At 59.6% G+C, this 17,317-nt stretch overlaps 1 protein-coding gene across 10 annotated transcripts; it reads right to left on the bottom strand.

Moving 5' to 3' along the window:
• Positions 1–1,420: 1,420 nt before the first annotated feature.
• Grin2c (glutamate ionotropic receptor NMDA type subunit 2C) lies at positions 1,421–17,161 on the bottom strand. 10 transcript variants are annotated; one of them, XM_063242496.1, is made up of 14 exons: positions 17,027–17,161; positions 15,347–15,557; positions 12,580–13,092; positions 9,782–10,380; positions 9,237–9,351; positions 8,291–8,502; positions 8,002–8,167; positions 7,598–7,751; positions 6,516–6,641; positions 5,984–6,213; positions 5,451–5,611; positions 4,778–4,980; positions 3,288–3,520; positions 1,421–2,968 (listed from the first exon to the last, which is right to left on the bottom strand). In XM_063242496.1, the coding sequence occupies exons 1-14, from the start codon at positions 17,086–17,088 to the stop codon at positions 1,856–1,858; spliced, it is 4,098 nt and encodes a 1,365-aa protein (XP_063098566.1). In that variant the 5' UTR covers positions 17,089–17,161; the 3' UTR covers positions 1,421–1,855. The 10 variants fall into 10 exon arrangements, with proteins under 10 accessions (XP_063098566.1, XP_063098571.1, XP_063098574.1 ...); XM_063242501.1 differs by having other exon boundaries at positions 12,580–12,819; XM_063242504.1 differs by having other exon boundaries at positions 12,580–12,636.
• Between the last annotated feature and the right edge of the window lie 156 nt (positions 17,162–17,317).

Below are 17,317 nucleotides of genomic sequence, written 5' to 3'. Positions count from 1 at the left end.
CCCTCCCATCTTTTCCTAGAGAAGAAACAAGGCACCCAGTGCCTGGCACCGTGAGCAGAAGCTGCCCCTCCTCAAAGCCAGCAGCAGGCTCCGCTCCACATTTGGCTCTTAATTAGCTTTCCAGTTCTTGATTATTAATGATCTTGGGCAGCAAGCGGAGCAGCCTAGACCTCATGACTCCTCCCAGCCTCACCTGCTGCAGCTTTTGCCCCAGAGCTGCACTGCAGACCGGGCTCAGGAAGGATAAGCTCAGGCCCAGTAGCCAGGACTTAATCCTATCACTACTGTGACTGGCCAAGGTCATGTACGTCTCACTCACTCACCTAGACTCACACTCCCTACTTGTTGCTGAGCCCCTGATCCTGGACCTCTCTCCAGCCAAGAAAATTCATACGGCAGAGAAGGTGAACCTGACCTTAATGCATGGGAGCCACCCATTTGGGGGCTGAGACTCACCACGAGTGGAGGTATAGCCCAGCCCACCATTGCATCCCTATAAGAAGTTTTTCTGGCCTTCACCCAAGCAGTGGGGTCTTTGGAAACTGGAAAGGGTTCCCAGCTTCTTGGGCACCAGCAAGGAGCATGGGACAGAAAACTGGGCAGAGACTCCGGTGGTCTCTGCATTCAGCACTCGCTCCCCACTTTCCTTCTTTTCTGCCCACCCAGCCTCAGAATACTGCCAGCCCTCAGCCCTTACATCCTCAGCTGCTGGGGAAGGCTCTAACAATTGACGGTGTTCCTGTGTGCTTTGACTGAGTTGCCCCATAGATGGCTCTTTGCATCACAGTTACTGTGGGGGGACAGATGTGATTGCACCTGTGAAAATATTGCATACTGTAAGCAAGAACTATCTTTTGAGCTGGTGCAGAGCCAATAGTGTGTGACAGCAACGTGAGATTGGCTGGGAGCACCAGAGGGAGGTTTGAGGGCTGGAGCGATGGGTGGATTCTCCCACCTAAGGAGTCTTGGCACCAGTGAGGCTGAGCCTCACGCAACCCTAATGCTACTTGGCCAAGATCCAGAGCCCATTGAGCACATGCAGCCAGGCTAGCAGGCTGCCCACAGAAGACCATCCACAGCCTTTCCCACCTTCCAGGGGTCCCTGGCAAAAAGGGCCGCCCCAGCCCCAGCACAAGCCTCTATTCAAGGAGACTTAAGGGATGAACTCCATCATACCCGAGCTGAGCACACTGTCACTGGGGTGAACTGGCATTGAGTACCAAGTGGCTTCTGCTGCCTGGAGCTCCTTTCTCAGCTTCACCTGCTCCCCTGGTCCCTCCCCCACACTCTTGAGACTTTCTTCCCGGAGGAAGCCATCTAGCTACTCCAGACAGTCCACCCACCTGGGATACTCCCATGATGCTCCTGTTGCCTACTATGGTGCCCCCTCCAGGATGCAGAATAAGGCAGCCAGGACCAGTGAATTGTAAAAGGTCAGTTTAATGTCCTGGAGGAAACTCTAGCTACATGGAGCAAGAAGCAGGATTTATACCTGCCCCAACCCCAAGTTCCAGCCTCCACACCCCCAGGTCAAGGCCACAGCAGCCATGACCAGGGAGGGACTGGCTAACATCTGGGCAGGGTCACCCTCTAGGGTCCTACCCCTTCTGCTCACTGTGACTCAGGTTAGATGGGTAGGACTTCGTGTGATTATGGGGACAGCAACAGCCCATCCCACTCTAGGACCTGACCCTGCTAAAGGTCACTGAGGTGGCCAAGAAAGCCATCACCTGCCAATAGGGTTCCATGGCCAGGATTTCACAGTAGAAGCCAAAAAAGATCCAACCTGCCTACCCCCTACCCTTGGCAGTGCCAGGCAGAAAACCCAGAGCAGCAGGAACCGGAGCATGGCACCTTACACTTCTGACTCCAGGCTGGAGATCCGCCTCCAAGTGCAAGGTCCCAGGAAGTCCTGCGTCCCACAGGCTCCCCTGCCGAGCTCTTCCAATGCCTCACTGGCCCTGTAGCCTGCGCTCAGCCCTGTGGTCCTGCCCCTGTGCGCTGGAGGGGCCCAGGCCTCAGCGAGCCAGGGCTGCTGGCTGGCACAGGGTGGGAGGTGAGGGCAGACGGCCCCCCAGCAAAGCGGCAGGTGGGCATGGGTGTGCAGGCAGATGTGCTGTCTAGGCTGCCAGACGGGGGCCCCAGCAGGCACGCCCTCCCAGCAGGCCTCCCGCTGAGACAAGAGCCTCATGGACTGTGCCTGTGCCAGGCGCCTGCAGGCGGGTCGGGCGTCAGGACAGGCGCAGGCGTGGCCGGTGCACCCGAAGGTCAGCGAGCCAGGGCGAGTGAAGGCCTCGGCCACCGAGCTGGGCAGGGAAGCGTGGCGCGGGCGCGGACCGTGGGCCCAGGCTGCGCGCAGCAGAGCCTCCCGCTGGGCCAGCTGCTCCGGCCCGAGCAGTGGCAGGTCATCCGGCTCCGGTGGTTCTGGGAAGAGAGGGAGGAAGGGGCGCCGCGATCTGTCTCGAGGGAAGGAGCTGTAGTGACAGTGTGCGGGAGACAGGGCGCGCCACTCGGAGGCCCAGAGATGCTGCTCCGTGTGCCCGGCGCCCCACTGCGTCTCCCAGAGCGGACGGGCACACACCCGGGAGACGTCGGGCAGCTGCGTCCCCGGCGTCGGGCAGTGGCCCGGGGGCTGCGGGGCCCTGCGAATCAGCGTGGCGCGGCCCCTGGAGGGCGACCCCCAGCTCCTGGGGCTCGGCTGGGGCGGCGGGACAGGCGTGGGCGGAGGCGGGGCGGGACCAGCACAGGCAGGTGGGGGAGCGCGGCGGCTGCTGCCCATGCCCCAGCTCTCGATGGTGCGAGTGGCGCGGTCCAAGGAGTCGCTCACGCCCACCGTGGTCACCATGTCACGTGCCGCCTGCAGCATCTTCAGCACGCTGGCCTGCGCCGAGCCGGTAGTGAGGTCTGGGCTGGGTTGCCGCGGTGGGCTGGCGAGGCTCTGCACCCCGCCGAAGCAGCTGTAGATGCCCTGGACGGGAGAGGGGGAGGCAGGCTATGAGCGGCCTGCTCCATCCGAGGCCTCAGCCGTCTATGTCCTAGAGCACCTATTCGTGAGAACGCCACGGCGGCAGGTACCGTGCTGCGCTTCAGATGAAGGAGGTATCTGAGCCCCGCAGGTCGCCTCATTCTCCTCACTGCGGTGCAAGTGAGGACCCCAGCTGTCAGGCTGCAAACCACGCCACCTCTCAGGACCTCAGCCTGTACCTCTGCAAACGGGGCTGTGGCCAGCTCTACCTGATCTGGGTTGGGGGCCTAAAGCTGGGCTCTGGTCAGGGGTGAGCACCTACCCTGCTGAAAGCCAGCAGAAAGTCCAGCTGGGAGGTGCTGGGTACCGAGTGGCGCAGCTTCCAGTAGACCAGGTGCTCCCAGGCAAAGACCAGCAGGGCCAGCCCCATGGCCACCAGCAGCATGTAGAAGACCCCAGCCATGTTGTCAATGTCCAGCTTGCTGCTCATCACCTCATTCTTCTCATTCTGGCAGATCCCGGAGAGCCAGACTGTCTCCAGTTTCTGTGTCTCTCCTGGGGGAGGAGATCCCATAACAGACACCCACAAGCCTGGATGGAGGAGGGGTCTGAGCCAGCATGCCACCCTCCTGTGTCTCGAGTGGCACCACCCAGGGAGCTCAGCAGAGCCAAGATGGAGTCAATAAGCAAGAAGGAAGGAAACGGTCTGGTGTGGCAGTGCACACCTGTAATCCCAGCACTCTAGGAAGCTGAGGCAGGAGAATTGCAAACTGAAGCCCAGCCTGGGAAATTTAGCAACATAGTGATACCCTGTCTTAAAATTTTAAAAAAAAAAATTTTTTTTTGTCTTTTTTGAGACGGGGTCTCACTATGCAGTTCAGGCTGGCCTTGAGCTCACTTTGCAGCCCAGGCTAGTCTCAAACTCTCAAGAATCCTCCCACCTCAACCTCCCAAGTGCTGGGATTACAGGCGTGAGCCACCACGCCCGGCAAAATTTGAAATTTTTAAAAAGGAGTTGGGGAGGTAGCCCAGTGCAAAGGCCCTTTACTGCCAACAAAAGGAGGAGGAAAGGAAATGGAGGAAGAGGAGGAAGAGGAGGAGGAGGAGAAAAAAGAAGAGTGGATGCCTGGGGTGAGGGACAGGGTAAAGTATTCTAGCTCCTGGACCCTCTAGCTGCATACCGACAGCAAAGTGCACAATACAGCCTTGTTAGGTGGGTACATTTTAGCCTCCATTCCTTCACTCGTTGACTGTCTCTACACGTCAGGCCTGGAGCTGGGCTATGAAGAGCAGCAGCACCCTCGCTACCTGCTGTCCTTATTATGTGGCACTGGAAGTCAGACAGGGTTCTACCTAATCAAGATGGAGCTCCTTTAAATTCAAAGTTCTCTGTGCAGTTAGGGACAGCCTGGGCTGGACCGCTTACACCATGATCCCCTGCCGCCAAGGCAAGCCTGACCATCAGACCTGGATCACACAGGTCCTTGGCACTGCCCCAGATGACCGCAAGACTAAAGTGGGGGTGCCAAACTGGGCACAGGCATTCCGCCACTACATGGCCTGAGCTCCAGCCTGCCTTACCCTTTGGGGACTCCCTGGCTCTGATTCTTGCTGTCTCCAACAAGCCAATCCCTTCCCCAGGTCTCCATCCACTCCATCCTACTACCTGTTTCCCTGCAGCTGCCCAGGGTTACCCCCAGGGACCTCTCCCTAATCACATGCCCCGGGCACAGAGAAGGGTAGAGACCCTGATGACCTTGGGGTCTGGGGCCCACGTGGACCCTCATGGTCCCCAGCAGTGGCAGTACCCACCGTCACCCAGGAACTGCAGGAGTGCCAGGTCTATGGCCCGCTTCCAGTGCGAATCCTTCTGCATGGCGATGCCATAGCCTGTGGTGGCGAAGACTTTGCCAGACCCAATGGTGACCAGCTTGCAGCCCTCATCCTTGCCCGCCATGTAGTTAAGGACAGCAGCATCATAGATGAAGGCGTCCAGCTTCCTGGGGACATAGAGTCTTCAGACCCAGGGACCAGGAAGAAGGGAGGGGAAACCAAGTCTGGAGCCGGCCAGGCATCTGAACACATCAGCCCGCTCGCTGGGCACTGCTGCAGAGGGACAAATGGGCAGGGCCTTCTCTGAGGTCCTTGAGTCCCAGATGTAGCAAAGATCCTCTCATCCTCCTCCTCCTCAAAAAGACCAGGGGACTCTGCCCCAGAGGACATATGTCCCCTCCACCCAGCCTCTCCATTGCCCTAAGGACAAGAGTAGGTCTTGAACACCACCTCAGACCAAGGTGACCTCTGCCCAACACCCCTGCTGAGTTTGTGGAACACACAGTGGACATCTGTTTTCACTGCAAGCTCCACTCCAGGAGTCATGCAAGACAGCCCAGCCCCACTGTCCCCACCTTGGGTGTCTCCAGCAGGGACAAAACTGGGAGATGTGTGGCCAGAGGCAGAGGAGGGTGCAGAGCCAAGGACCCACCCCATCTTAAGGCTGGCGAGCGCATCCTCCACAGAGCGCTGGTTGAATTTGACCATGTGGGTGTGCATATCACGGTAGTTGCTACGGATATTGCGCTCAGTGCTGCCGTTGGGCACGGTGCCAAAGCGGAAGGGCGGATACTGATCTTGAGGCCGCTGGAACTGCCGGGGAGAGGAACAGCTGTTTGTCCTCCTCATCCAGACTTCCACACACCTGAGCCCCCAGGTCCAGCCTAGAGCCCCACCTCAGGGCCTGGACTCACACTGTCCAGGCTGCTCTTATGTTTTACAAATAGGGACACTGAGGCCCGAGACAGGAGGACACTGACTTACCCACGCCCACTCAGCCAGTAGACCTGAGCAATCTGCTCTGCTCTGTCCCCAGCCCCCTCCTCGACAGGCCCCATGGCTTCTTCCTGCTCCAGCCTCCAATTCAGATTCCCCAGATTCCAGCTGCCCCGGGTCTGCCCGCCCCTGCCGGCCTGCCCCCACTCCCAGTGCCCACTCCACCCTCCACCAGCCCTGGCCCTGGACCTTCTTGTCACTGAGGCCTGACACTGTGTCGATGTACTGCTCCTGGATCATGAAGGCGGCCAAGTTAGCAGTGTAGCTGGCGAGGAAGATGACAGCGAAGAAGGCCCAGACCAGAACCATGATCTTGCTGGTGGTACCACGGGGGTTCTCGATGGGCACCGAGTTGTTGAAGACCAGAGCCCACAGCAGCCACACGGACTTGCCAATGGTGAAGGATGGGCCCCCAGGCTCTGGGATGTGAAAGAGGGTGATGCTGAGACTCTGATTTTTTTTCAGTGCTGGTCATTAAACCCAGGAGCTTTGCACTGAGCTACATCTCTATCCCTTTTTCTCACTGAGCCACCAGGCTGGGCTTGAACTCATGATCCTCCTGCCTTGACCTCCTAGGGTTCTGGGAGAACAGATATGTGCCACCACACCCCACTGCTTGGGAAACTTAAGAAGGCTCCTGCCACAACCCTGGCCTAGGCAGGGACGCCCATCAGTGGCCATTTCCACCCTGCTCAGCCCTCTGGCCCAGGTAACAGCTTACTCTTGCCCTTGGTGAGGGTCTGGTTGTAGCTGACAGGGCTGAAGTACTCGAACATGAAGACAGTGACAGCCACCACGGTGAGGCACATGACAAACATCATCACCCACACTGCTGGGCTATAGGGCTCTGGGGATAGAGGGAGACAGCTCAGAGACCTCGGTGCCCTTCCAGCCTGGCATTGGTAAGACTAGGTCAAGGAGGGTCCTGCCAGCACTGTGGGTGGAGCCACGGGGGCCTCAGACTCCCTGGGCAGCAGAGCATCAGGAGAGACCACAAGACCCCTTCCATCTGCCCTGGGACAGGCACTGCACACCCAAGAAGACTTCCTCTCCATATCCCTTGGCAAGCCCGGCCCTGTCTGGAGTCAGCACCCCTGAGGTCAGGTCTTACTCCTTATCCTGCTAGCATAGAAACTCAGGCCCCAGGTTTCATCCCCCGGAGGAGATATCCTTACTGCCACAGGCACCTGCTCCTGTGCTGTGAAGATCATCCTAGGAAGTGGGACTTGCTCTTTTCCCTGGAACCCACTCAGAGCGGGTCAATGACTTGTCTAAGGTCACCCGGCAGGAGGGAAATGCTCTCTGCCTTTCTTGGCACCCCACCTGTCCTCACAGCTCTCTGCACCATCTCTCTGCTCGCCCACCTGGTCTCACAGCCAGGTGCTAGGGGAAGGTAAGGACCCTGGCTGTGTCTCACCTCCCCCCAGCTGGGCCTGGCACAGTGAGCCTGGCTGAACAATGCTGAGCTCCAAACTGAGCGAGAAACTGGAATCTCTTGCCGCTCCTCTCAGTGCTTCTTCCCGCTCGATGTACAGCCCATGGCGCAGCCAGAAACCAGCCCGCTGCCCTGGTTCCAGTCCCTCACAATGGCTCCATGGTCTCTCTCTCCCCACTCCGCTCAGACTCGAACCTGGCACTGACTCCACATCTTCCTTCTCCAGTCCATCTTTCTCTGATGGTCCCAGAGGCTCCAAGGCTGCTTGCTCCACCCCTGGGGGACGCCCCAGACTCCACCTTCCGTCCACTCCTACACGCCCCCCTCCATGGCCCTCCACCCAGCAGCCACCGCCACCTACGGCTTACCCAGGAAGGCGGAAGGCGAGACGGTGCCATTGCTGCGTGCCACCATCACACTGATGCCCGTCTCCACAAAGGGCACGGAGAAGTCCACGATCTCAGAGCGCTCCTCATTGATGGTGAGGGAGCCGATGGCCATGTCGGCTCGCTTATAGTAAACCTGGGGGCCATCAGAGGATCGGAGAAGGGGCGCCCAGGGGCTACAGCACCCTCTCTCATCCTCTCCCAGCACCACTGCCAGCAGCCATCGGTGGAGTTCCCGCCTGGGGTCCTCAGAGCTCACCTTCCAGTACTGTCCACCCCGAGGAGGGAGTTATCACTGATGACCACCCAGTTCCTCCCACCCCTGAGGTAAGGCATGGGGCTGGCAGCAGGTAGGGCGGCCCGAGGCCAGCTTGGGGGGGGCCTACCTCCCCGATCATGCCGTTCCACACGCCTCGAACTCGCTTGCCATGCTTGCCGTTGGTCACCAGGTACAGGTCGTAGGAGAACTTGACCACCTTGGCCAGCTTCTTGAGGATGTCAATGCAGAAGCCCTTACAACAGAGCTTGGTGTAGGGGGCTGTGTCGCTGCTGCTGAGCCACCAAGAGACCACAGGAGTCAGAACCCACTGTCACCACAGCCCCAACCTAACATGCAGACCCTGCCCCAGAGCCCATGCATGGAACTCTCCACAGTAGCACCCCATCACACCAGACCTAAAAGTTTGGTTGCTTTGCCTGCGGCAGGGTACGGTGTTGGGTACACAGCCACCAGTGCCAGGGTCAGGGCTCTCCACAATGACAAAGGGCCGCTCTTCCAGTGTGGCCACTGTCAGGTGCCGGCTGTCCACTACGGGCTGCAGAGAGGCACTGTATCGAGGCCACACTGGGTACTTCATATAGAGGACACCATGATCCCAGCGACCTACCTGCAGAGGACAGGCAGCCTCAGCCTGGAACCATTAGCCTTGCTATCCCCAGCCTCTAGGTGCAGGCTGCCAGGGGCAAGAATCTTCCCTGTCACCTAGGGACAGCTTGGGCAGACAAGAGAGGCCAGCAGCAGGGGTGTTTGAAGGACAGAGCAAGTGGCTAAGCATGGGCCAGCAGGGCAGGCCTCAAGGCCCTTCACACTGAGGCCCAACACAACTCCCATCACCCCGTCTTAGTTCCTCGGCCTCTGTACCCTCAAACACACCTGCCATATCACTTTCAACTGCCCCCCTCTCCATACCAGCTGGCACCCTTTCCTGCTGGGCTCCTACTCACCCTCCACAGTCTGCTTCAAATGTCCTAGCTCTTGTGAAGCTTTCTCCAGTTCCCTCCTGTGAGGGCAGAACTAATTCCTGCTCCTCCTCTCTATAGAATCTTGCATACATCTCTACTCTAGCCCTGGTCTCTCTGGACCCTGTTTGTCCACTAGGGCCAGGTAGTGGCCCTAGTTGAGTAATCCACTTCCCATGATAGTGGAGGGAAGCCTGGGTGTTATGGGAGCCCAGCACAGGGAACTTGCCCACCCTGAAAACTTGAGGGGGGCGAGTTCTAGCCCAGACCTAGAAGACCAGGGGTTGGATAAGGGACAGAGAGGTCTCTGCTCAGCTGTAGGCTCAAGTAGGACAAGTGAGACCCCAGGACCCAAAGACCACCGGGCTCACCCCCTTCTCACCATCTCCCAAAGACGGTGCCGGTTGAGGGCAATCACAACCATGGTGGGCTGGACCAGGTACCCACCAGGACTGAAGGAGAAGTCTCGGCCCTCCCAGGTGACATTCAGTAAGTGCCTGTGAGGGGAAAGACATACCAGGATGTCTTCACACTCCAAGGATCCCACTACCACCCTAATCAACGAGACGCATTTGTACTTTTATTTCTTGCTATACTAGCAGTAGAATCCAGACCTTTGCACTGAGCTACATTCCCCGGCACCCCCAACTCCTTGAGACAAAGTGTCCCTAAGTTGTTAAACTGTCTGGGCTAGGCTATAACTTGCAGTCCTCCTGCCTCAGCCTCCCAGAGTGCTGGCATCGTAGACGTGTGCCTCCACAGCTGGCTTTCTGTCTCCTGTCTTCATCCCACCTTCTTGGCCACACTCTGACACTTCTCATGCTCTCTTTCAGATGCGAGCCTCAAGGCCAGGCACACAGCTAGTGGGAGGTGGGACTTAGCCCAGTGTGCCCCACCTCTATCCCCTATGTCTGTGAGAGTGTCCACCTGTAGAAAGCCTCCCGGGCAGGACTGATGGGCCCGGGGTGGCTGTGGCAGTCCCCGGCGGGAGCGGGCAGGGCACCGTACTGACGCTGGTAGCCGTGGGCGCCCAGGGCCAGGATGGCCACGCCGTCGCGGACCTTCTGGCGTAGGCTGAGGCGCCAGCTCTCGGTGACGACGCTGATGAGGCCCACGGGGAAAACGGCTGGCGGCGTGTCGGTGCTGCCCAGTGCCAGGCTGGGCACCAGCCACACGTGGCCAGGCCCCACGAGGCCGGCCTGCGCCGCCTCGGCAAAGAGCACCTCTGCTTCCTCTCGTGAGCAGTAAGCCACCAGCACGGGCGCGTCGAGCTGGCGCAGCAGGCGCTGGGTGCGCGCGCGCGGCCCGCCCGGGCCCAGCTCCAGTATGAGCACGTCCAGCAGCCTCCAGCTCAGGTAACTGGCGTCGGCCACGGCGCGCACGCCCTCGAGGAAGAGCGCGTGGCCCGGGTGCAGGCTGGTGATGACGGCGAACGCGCTCCAGTCGTACTCCTCCAGCACCTTGAACAGCACCTGCAGCTGCTGCTCCAGGGACACGCCCAGCTGCAGGAAGGCCGAGCCCGGCTCCTGGGGGGCAGGGAGGGGCCTAAGCAGGGGCAGGGCAGTCTTAGCCCCGCCCCCACCCTCCCTTCCCCATCTCCCCAGGCTAGCGCCTCCCTGCGCCACAAAAGCTACTGCCTAGCGGGACCCCTGCACCGAAGCCTCGCAGTAGCCCCCCACCCCACCCCGGCTCCATGCAGCTCCTTGCAGGCTGCGCATCAGAATCACCCGTGGAGCTCTGTAAACTGTGCAGACCTGGTCCCCATGCGACCATCCTGGCACACACACAGCAGCACCGGGATCTCCTGACTATATCAGAATCTGCATATTTAACAAGCTCTTCAGTTTTTTCTTGATACGGCTAATCTGAGAAGCTCGACCCCAGGCCTACCGAAACTGAATCTGAGTTCCAAAGATGTGACACCAGGCATCTGTATTTTTTTGCAAGCACTGCAAGGGCTGAGAACCACTGTCCTGAGAGCTGATGCCTGAGACCCAAAGATAACTGACAGCCCCAGGAGGAGAAGGGTCCTCTTGCTCTCCCATCGCCTCTGCCACGTCTAAAGCCCAAGGCCCTCGCAGCTGGAGGCTGGGCTAACACAGGGCCCTAATGGTGGTACTGCAGCACCTCAGAAATTCTATCCTCTGCCATCTCCCCATGTTTCTGGAAAGCTAATGGGGGAAGCACTACCGTCTGGGCAGGCCAGTTTCTTCAATAAACAAATTGCAGCTATAAGAGAGAGTGAGACACAAAGGGGAAGACTCAGAAACCATATCCACCAGCTGCTACTGATTTGAGCAGATTTAAAAATAAACATTTACGGCATTTGTGAGACAGCAGAGAGATGTGAGCACTGACTGGCTGGGTATCTGGTGACGTTAAGGAATTTTTATTATTTTTTAGATATGATAACAAGTGGTAGCTCTGTTCTTTTAAAGCCCTTATCTGCAAAGATACATACTGAAACATTGCTAGGTGGAACAATTGGAGGACTGAGCTTTGCCTCAGTTTAGCACACAAGAGAAGGAGAAGGGGGAGTGGGGAGGTGGGCCAAGATGGGGGTGGGAGGTAGGTGGGGATGCATTACCATCCTTTATGCTCAACATTTTCCATAATAAAGTAATAGTGACATAAAGGCAAATCAGGCCAGGTACACTGGTGGAGGCAAGAGGATCATAAATTGAATTCCTACCTGGACCACACAGCAAGACCCTGTCTCAAAAAAAGAGTGGGGCTGGGCTGGGAATGTAGCTCAGTGACAGGGCCCTGGGTTCAATTCACAGAAATGAATGAATGAATAAATAAATACAAATCAGATCAGCCCCTTCTCTCTGCACCTTCCTTGACTGTCACTTAAGTGACGGTTACTGCCTCCCAGATGGGTGGGACCCACCTCCTCCGCTACCTCTCCCTAAAGTTTCTAGCATCACTGCAACTCCTTGGTTTGGAGCTTTCCCAGCTCCTCTCCTTCCTGCCAACTGCCCCTTATCGTGCTGGCCTCAACATGGGCTTTATTTCTTGCCCCATCCAAACAGGGGCCCCATGAGACTCCTTGTGGCCTCCTGTGTTTTTCTGACTGAGTACACTTTCCAGTTTGGAACTGCTGCAGGGGATGTGGTGAGAATATTCTCCCCCCAGGAGACTGCAAGTACCTGGAAGGCTGCATCTGCTTCCCACTGCTGGGAACAGGGACTTGCCCCGGAGCAGAGCGCTGTCTCCTTTTAACTTCTTCTTTTTTTTTTTTTGAGACAGGATCTTACGTGGTACAGTTCTGGCTGGCCTTGAACTATGTAATCTAGGTTGGCCTTTAACTCATGGGGGGATTCTCCCGCCTCACTGTCTCAACCTTGTAAGTTCTGGGATCACAGATGTGTACCACCATGCCCAGCTCCTATTTTAATTACCCAGAGAGCACGGCATCGGATGCCATCCCCAGTTGATCCTGTACCCCAGGTCTGCAGCCTGCCTGCCTGAGGAGTCCTGGAGAAGCAGAGGGTAGGGCCCTGGCCACTGTAGCAGGGGTCAGGATGCATCCACAAACAAACTGAATAGCAGCCCAGCAGACCTGGGAACATGCCCTCACATCCCCTTCCATGTCATACCTTCAAGGCCACCTCCCTGCTGGTTCCCACAGGCTTCCTAGCCCCAAAACACTGCCTGGGCCAGACTCCACCCTGGCTCCCAGCCCCAGCCCATTTCTGTGGGACATGATTTTGGACAGGCACCTTGGGAGTAAGGACCACAGCAGAGCCCCCGCTGATGCTGAGGATGGGCACGTGAGTCTGGGAGGAGACAAAGTCCAGGAGCTGGGCCACTGCCTCAGTGCCCACATTGTCCTCAAAGACGATGCCATGGACACGAGCAGCGCCCAGGAGTCCACAGATCTGGGTGAGGAGGCTGCTGGGGTTGGTGCTGTTGACTCCCACAGTGAGCGGCTGGATCTCCAGGGGCAGGTCCAGGAAGCTCTGGGGGGTGAAGTGGGCACGCGCCTGGGCCTGTGGTGACCCTGAGCTACCAAACACCACGGCCACTGTCACAGCTTGCTCGCCCGGGCCGGCCCAGGCACCCAGGAGCGAGGTGAACAGCAGGGCTGGCCCCAGAGTCCCACCCATGTCTGCTGGAAGCTCCTGCGGAAAAACCAGGACAGGCACAGAGAGAGGCAGATGGACAGACAGACAAGAGATGAGGGCCAGGGCCAAAGGACACATATCCAGAGGGGGACAGAGAAGAGGAGACACCTCCCTCCACAAAAAGAAGTACAGACATACAGACAGACACACAGAGAGAGAGAGAGAGAGAGACACAGAAATAGACAGAGGTTAGCTGAGTGTCCCCAAGACGCCTGAGGTGAAGAGCTAAGAAAGAGCAGGCAGGACAGCAGCTTGTGAAACCCAGCCTTCCAGGCTCTGCCCACACTGCCCATGCCAACATGGTGTTTAAAGGTCAGACGGGCCTGAACCCAAGTCCCAGATCCAATGCTGACCACCTGTGTGCCCCCGGAGCAGTGGCCTAGCCCCTCGGAGCCAGGTTCTCTTCTCGAGCTAATCACGGGACCTGTGTCACAGCACTGGGACTCCCTGCTGTCATCCACAGCCTCATCCGCTAAGTGACAGCCCCTCAACTAGAGCAAGGGAGTTCTGTGACACCCCTATACCCTACCAGTCCTCTCCACTGCCCAAACCCGATCTTCCATCTGTCCCTCTCCAGAACATATGCCACTGCTGTGCCGTTTGCCACAGAGCCAACCCCCGGACCCTCCCCTTCGTGGCTCCACCTGGCAGACACCATCCTCTGTCCTCCTGGGCACTGGACATCACCGTCACCCTTCCCTCTGGCCCAGTCTATCACCGGCACACAGGATCTTTCAAACCTAACATCATAGGATAAAATAACTAAAAAGGACTGGGGATGTAGCTCAGTATGAAGGCTTTGGGTTCAATTACCTACTCCAGGGTAGGGGTGGGGAGGCTCAGATTCAAGTCTCACCAGGTCACCAGGGGACAGCCCCTAGCCAGCCACCCCTTCCCCTGGCCTCCTCCCTCTCTTCTCTGGTCTTCACCTCACTCCCGTTCGGCCACATGTCCCACTGGGCTGCTTAAACTTTCCTCTGGTCCCTGTGCCCCTCCACAAGCAGGACAGCTGCTCCCCAGTACCCCTAATGAAGTCCAGATACCTTAGTCCTATGTACCAGGACCCCACACTCTGGCCCCAGGCTACTGCTTTCTCTTCCACGGACCCTGATTCCTGCCCTGCCAGTGGCCAAACAGGGCCACACTGTTCTCCTCTTCAGAATCTGGTCCTATTTATCCCCTGGCTGGAGCATTCTCTTCCTAACAAAATCCTGCTGTTTCCTAGAGTCCAACTTAAATTCCCTTGTAGGCGTCTGCCCTGAGCAGCTCTGGTTCCCTGGTCCCAGAGCCCCTTTCTCTCATGGGTTGGGAGCTCTGAACTGGACCTCTGCGGTGACATCTCCATTGTGCCAGGTGACAGGCAGCTGTCCCCTCCCTCACTGGGCTGGAGCTCCTGGAGAACAGAGGCGCTGTCCCGGAGCCCTCTGCTCACCACGCTGGCCCACCCTTTCACCAATGGCCAGTAGAGTAGCGTTTGTTGAACACCTGCAGGCCAGAAAGACTGGCAAGAGAGTTGCGACAGTCAGTCCCTGGGGACACCTCGCATGCTGAAGGGCCTCAGGACCCTTCTGTCCCTCTGTTACCCCATATCTCAGGCAGGCTCCTCGCCAGGGACAGCCCCACACACTCACACGGGGCGCTGATGGATCCCCTCTCCCAGGTCTGGCGCTCCAGGTCCGGGAGCTTCCCACCCTCCTACTCTGGCACAGAGCCCCAGAGCAGAGGGGCTGCACCCACAGTCCTCCGCAAGGGGCCTCTCCTCTGCCGTCGGGTCTCCCTCCCCCCTCCCTCTCTCCTGCCTCGCTAAAATCTGACCCCAGGCGCCAAGACAGAGACTGCCCCTCTGTCTTGCCCCACATATAGGGGCCCCGAGTTCTGGTTCCTCCAAGACTAACCCCCGCCCCCCATCCTGCTGGAGGGGGCCCTCCCCTCCGCAGGAATCTCTTACACTCGGGCTGTGAAGTTCGGGGTATTTTTAGGCCGGTGATAAATAATTCATAGGAAACGTGGCATCAGGCTGCCCCTGTGGGAGGAGGGGGCGCGAGCGGCGAAAGCCACTGTCACCCGCGGCTCAAGGACACTCGCGATGCGGCGGCGGCAGTGGCGGCGCCTCGGGGTACGGAGACCCGCGCCACGCCTCCTGGCGGCCAAACTCGGCACCAAGCGCTCGCTCGGCGCCCCCCAGCCTCACGGCTGCCCCCAGGGCCTGCCAGGCCCACCCGCCCGGCCCGAGCTAGGTCTCGACCTCACTCCCCGCGGTGGGGCTGCCGAGCGCGGCGGGAGGAGGCGCTGCAGGCCAGGTTCCAGCCCAGGCACGCTCGTGCCAGAGCGGAGCGAATCCAAGACGCGTTTGCTTGCCTACCTGTCCCTTTTGCACTCTTATTCCTCCGAGTTTAGGAACAGGCTCAGGGGCCCTGCCACCGCTCCCTGGACTGGTTCCAAAATAGATCCAAAGGGATGGCACCCTCTCCTTTCCTCGATTTTCCTGTGGCCAGGGGTCCGTTTCCAAGCCAGAACGGGGCCACCATCCAGGGCTGGAGGACAGGGTCGGAAGCCCCAGTGGGCGGGCAGAGCTGGGAAACAGAGTGGACAAAGGTGGCGAGTGTCAGGCCCAGCGGGAATTCCACCCTCGCTCACAAGGCAGAGACTTCAAAGAGTCACCAGGTGCACCCTTGGGGATTTCAGAGTCCTGGGCGCCTTTGCTGTCGCATTCCAGTCCTGCCTGCTGAGGCCTAGGCACAAAACGTCCCCGCAGCAGGAGGAGCAGTCTCGGCTGGCAGCTGTGGGGGATTCTGGTCCCAGCCCAGGACAGGATACACAGAGGGAGCCGCCTTAGGCCCTGGTCACAGAGGCACAGGTTGTCCCCAGCCTGCTCCGCCTATGCCATCGCTCCAGCCCTCCCAAGCCTGGGGCCACCAGGGCTGGGGGCCGCCTGTGGATGATCCCGCCGCCAGAAGCCCACTGTGATTTCCTGGAGGTCAGAGGCGGGATCTTTTTAAGAGGCTCAGAGAGAAAGGGGAGCCGGCAGGGAGGGTCTGGGGACTCTGCCAGCTAAAGGCATCGGAATGGCAGAAGCAAGCAGCAGGTGCCGAGAGGACACAAGGAAACCAGGGAACCGGGACCCCGGCCGCGGCCGCAGCCCCCTTTCGCCCTGCTGCTCTGCGCCCCCTCCAGCTGCCCTGGCTCGGTTCGAACCCAGCCTCTGCTCGGGTCGCGGCCTCCGACCGGCTCCTCATCCCAGCAGCTTTCAACAGCAACAGTTGGGGGACCTGCAGCCTAGACTCCCGCGTCCCCACACCGCCCCTGCCCAGCGAAGGGAGGGGGCCTCAGCGACCCCACGGACAAAAGTCTCGGGCGCTTCGTCTGCGTCCTTCCCTCGTGTCCGCTGTGCGTCAGTCTCCCCGGCCTCTCTTCCTCGCCTGCTCTCCTTCACCTGCCGGGGTCTAAACCCCAGGCCGCGTGCCCAAGGGCCCAGGTACCCCGCCGTCCCCCACCGCACCCCCGGCTCGCTCCGCGGGCCACACTCTCCTTGGGTGTCCCGCGTCTGTCTGCGCCGCCTGTCCCTGCGCGGCGCCCAGCCCAGCCCCAAGTTGGCGGCGAAGTTGGTGCTCCAGGCTCGCCGAGCACCCCCAGGCACACTCACCGGAGGGAAGGGGCGCTGCGCCCGCGCCCAGAGCCCGCGCCGGCAGCCTCCCGCGCAGGGCATGTCCGGGCGCCTCGGCCCGGCGCGCTAGCGCGCTCGCTCCCAGCTCGGCGGGCGCCCGAAGCCGGCACCGCAGGGCCTGGGTCCCGCCAGTCCCCGCGCCCGGCCCACGACCCCCCGGGCACACTACGAGGTCCCGGACTGGGCTGCGTGCCTGGGGCTCCCAGGGCTTCCGGGGCTCCCAGCCGTTTGGAGGAACGCTCGCCACCGCCCGCCGCCTCCGCCCGCCGCCTCCGCCCCGCCCCGGCCGGCCGCCCGCGCCCCTCCAGGCCCCTCCCTGCTGGCTGAAGGTCCGGGTCCCCTCTCCCGTTTTCAGCATGTCCCCAGATCAAGTTGAACCTCAGAGGGCGCCCTGGGTTCCCGTCTCGGTTCACTGGCTCTGTGACCTTGGGCCAGTTCATTTCGTGGACCCTTCAGTTTATAAAGTGAGCGGCGGCGTCTCGGGACTGCCACACGACTGTAAACTGCAACAGATTGCGGTACTATTTTTAAAAGGCTTGTGGATCTGGCCCGAAACTGATGGAGACAGGAAGGAACTGGGAGGGCAGAGTGGCGACACACACCAGTCCTGCCAGGCCACCGGGAGGGACTGGGGGCAAGCCGCTACCCAGGCTTTCCACTCCCAGCTTT

Source organism: Cavia porcellus, unplaced genomic scaffold (assembly GCF_034190915.1).
Source record: "Cavia porcellus strain 051 isolate PalLab524CR breed Dunkin Hartley unplaced genomic scaffold, mCavPor4.1 scaffold_32, whole genome shotgun sequence".
Lineage (NCBI taxonomy): Eukaryota > Metazoa > Chordata > Mammalia > Rodentia > Caviidae > Cavia > Cavia porcellus.
This window is presented reverse-complemented; position numbering and strand designations above follow the sequence as displayed.

Excerpts from the sequence above, each read along its gene's own strand:
- Grin2c (XM_063242496.1), bottom strand. The coding sequence starts at position 17,088 with ATGAACTGGCCCAAGGTCACAGAGCCAGTGAACCGAGACGGGAACCCA. Across the intron at positions 10,381-12,579 it reads CTGTGGTCCTTACTCCCAAG|GAGCCGGGCTCGGCCTTCCT; the intron begins GTGCCTGTCCAA and ends CCTGCCCCCCAG. Across the intron at positions 7,752-8,001 it reads GGAACGGCATGATCGGGGAG|GTTTACTATAAGCGAGCCGA; the intron begins GTAGGCCCCCCC and ends GATGGCCCCCAG.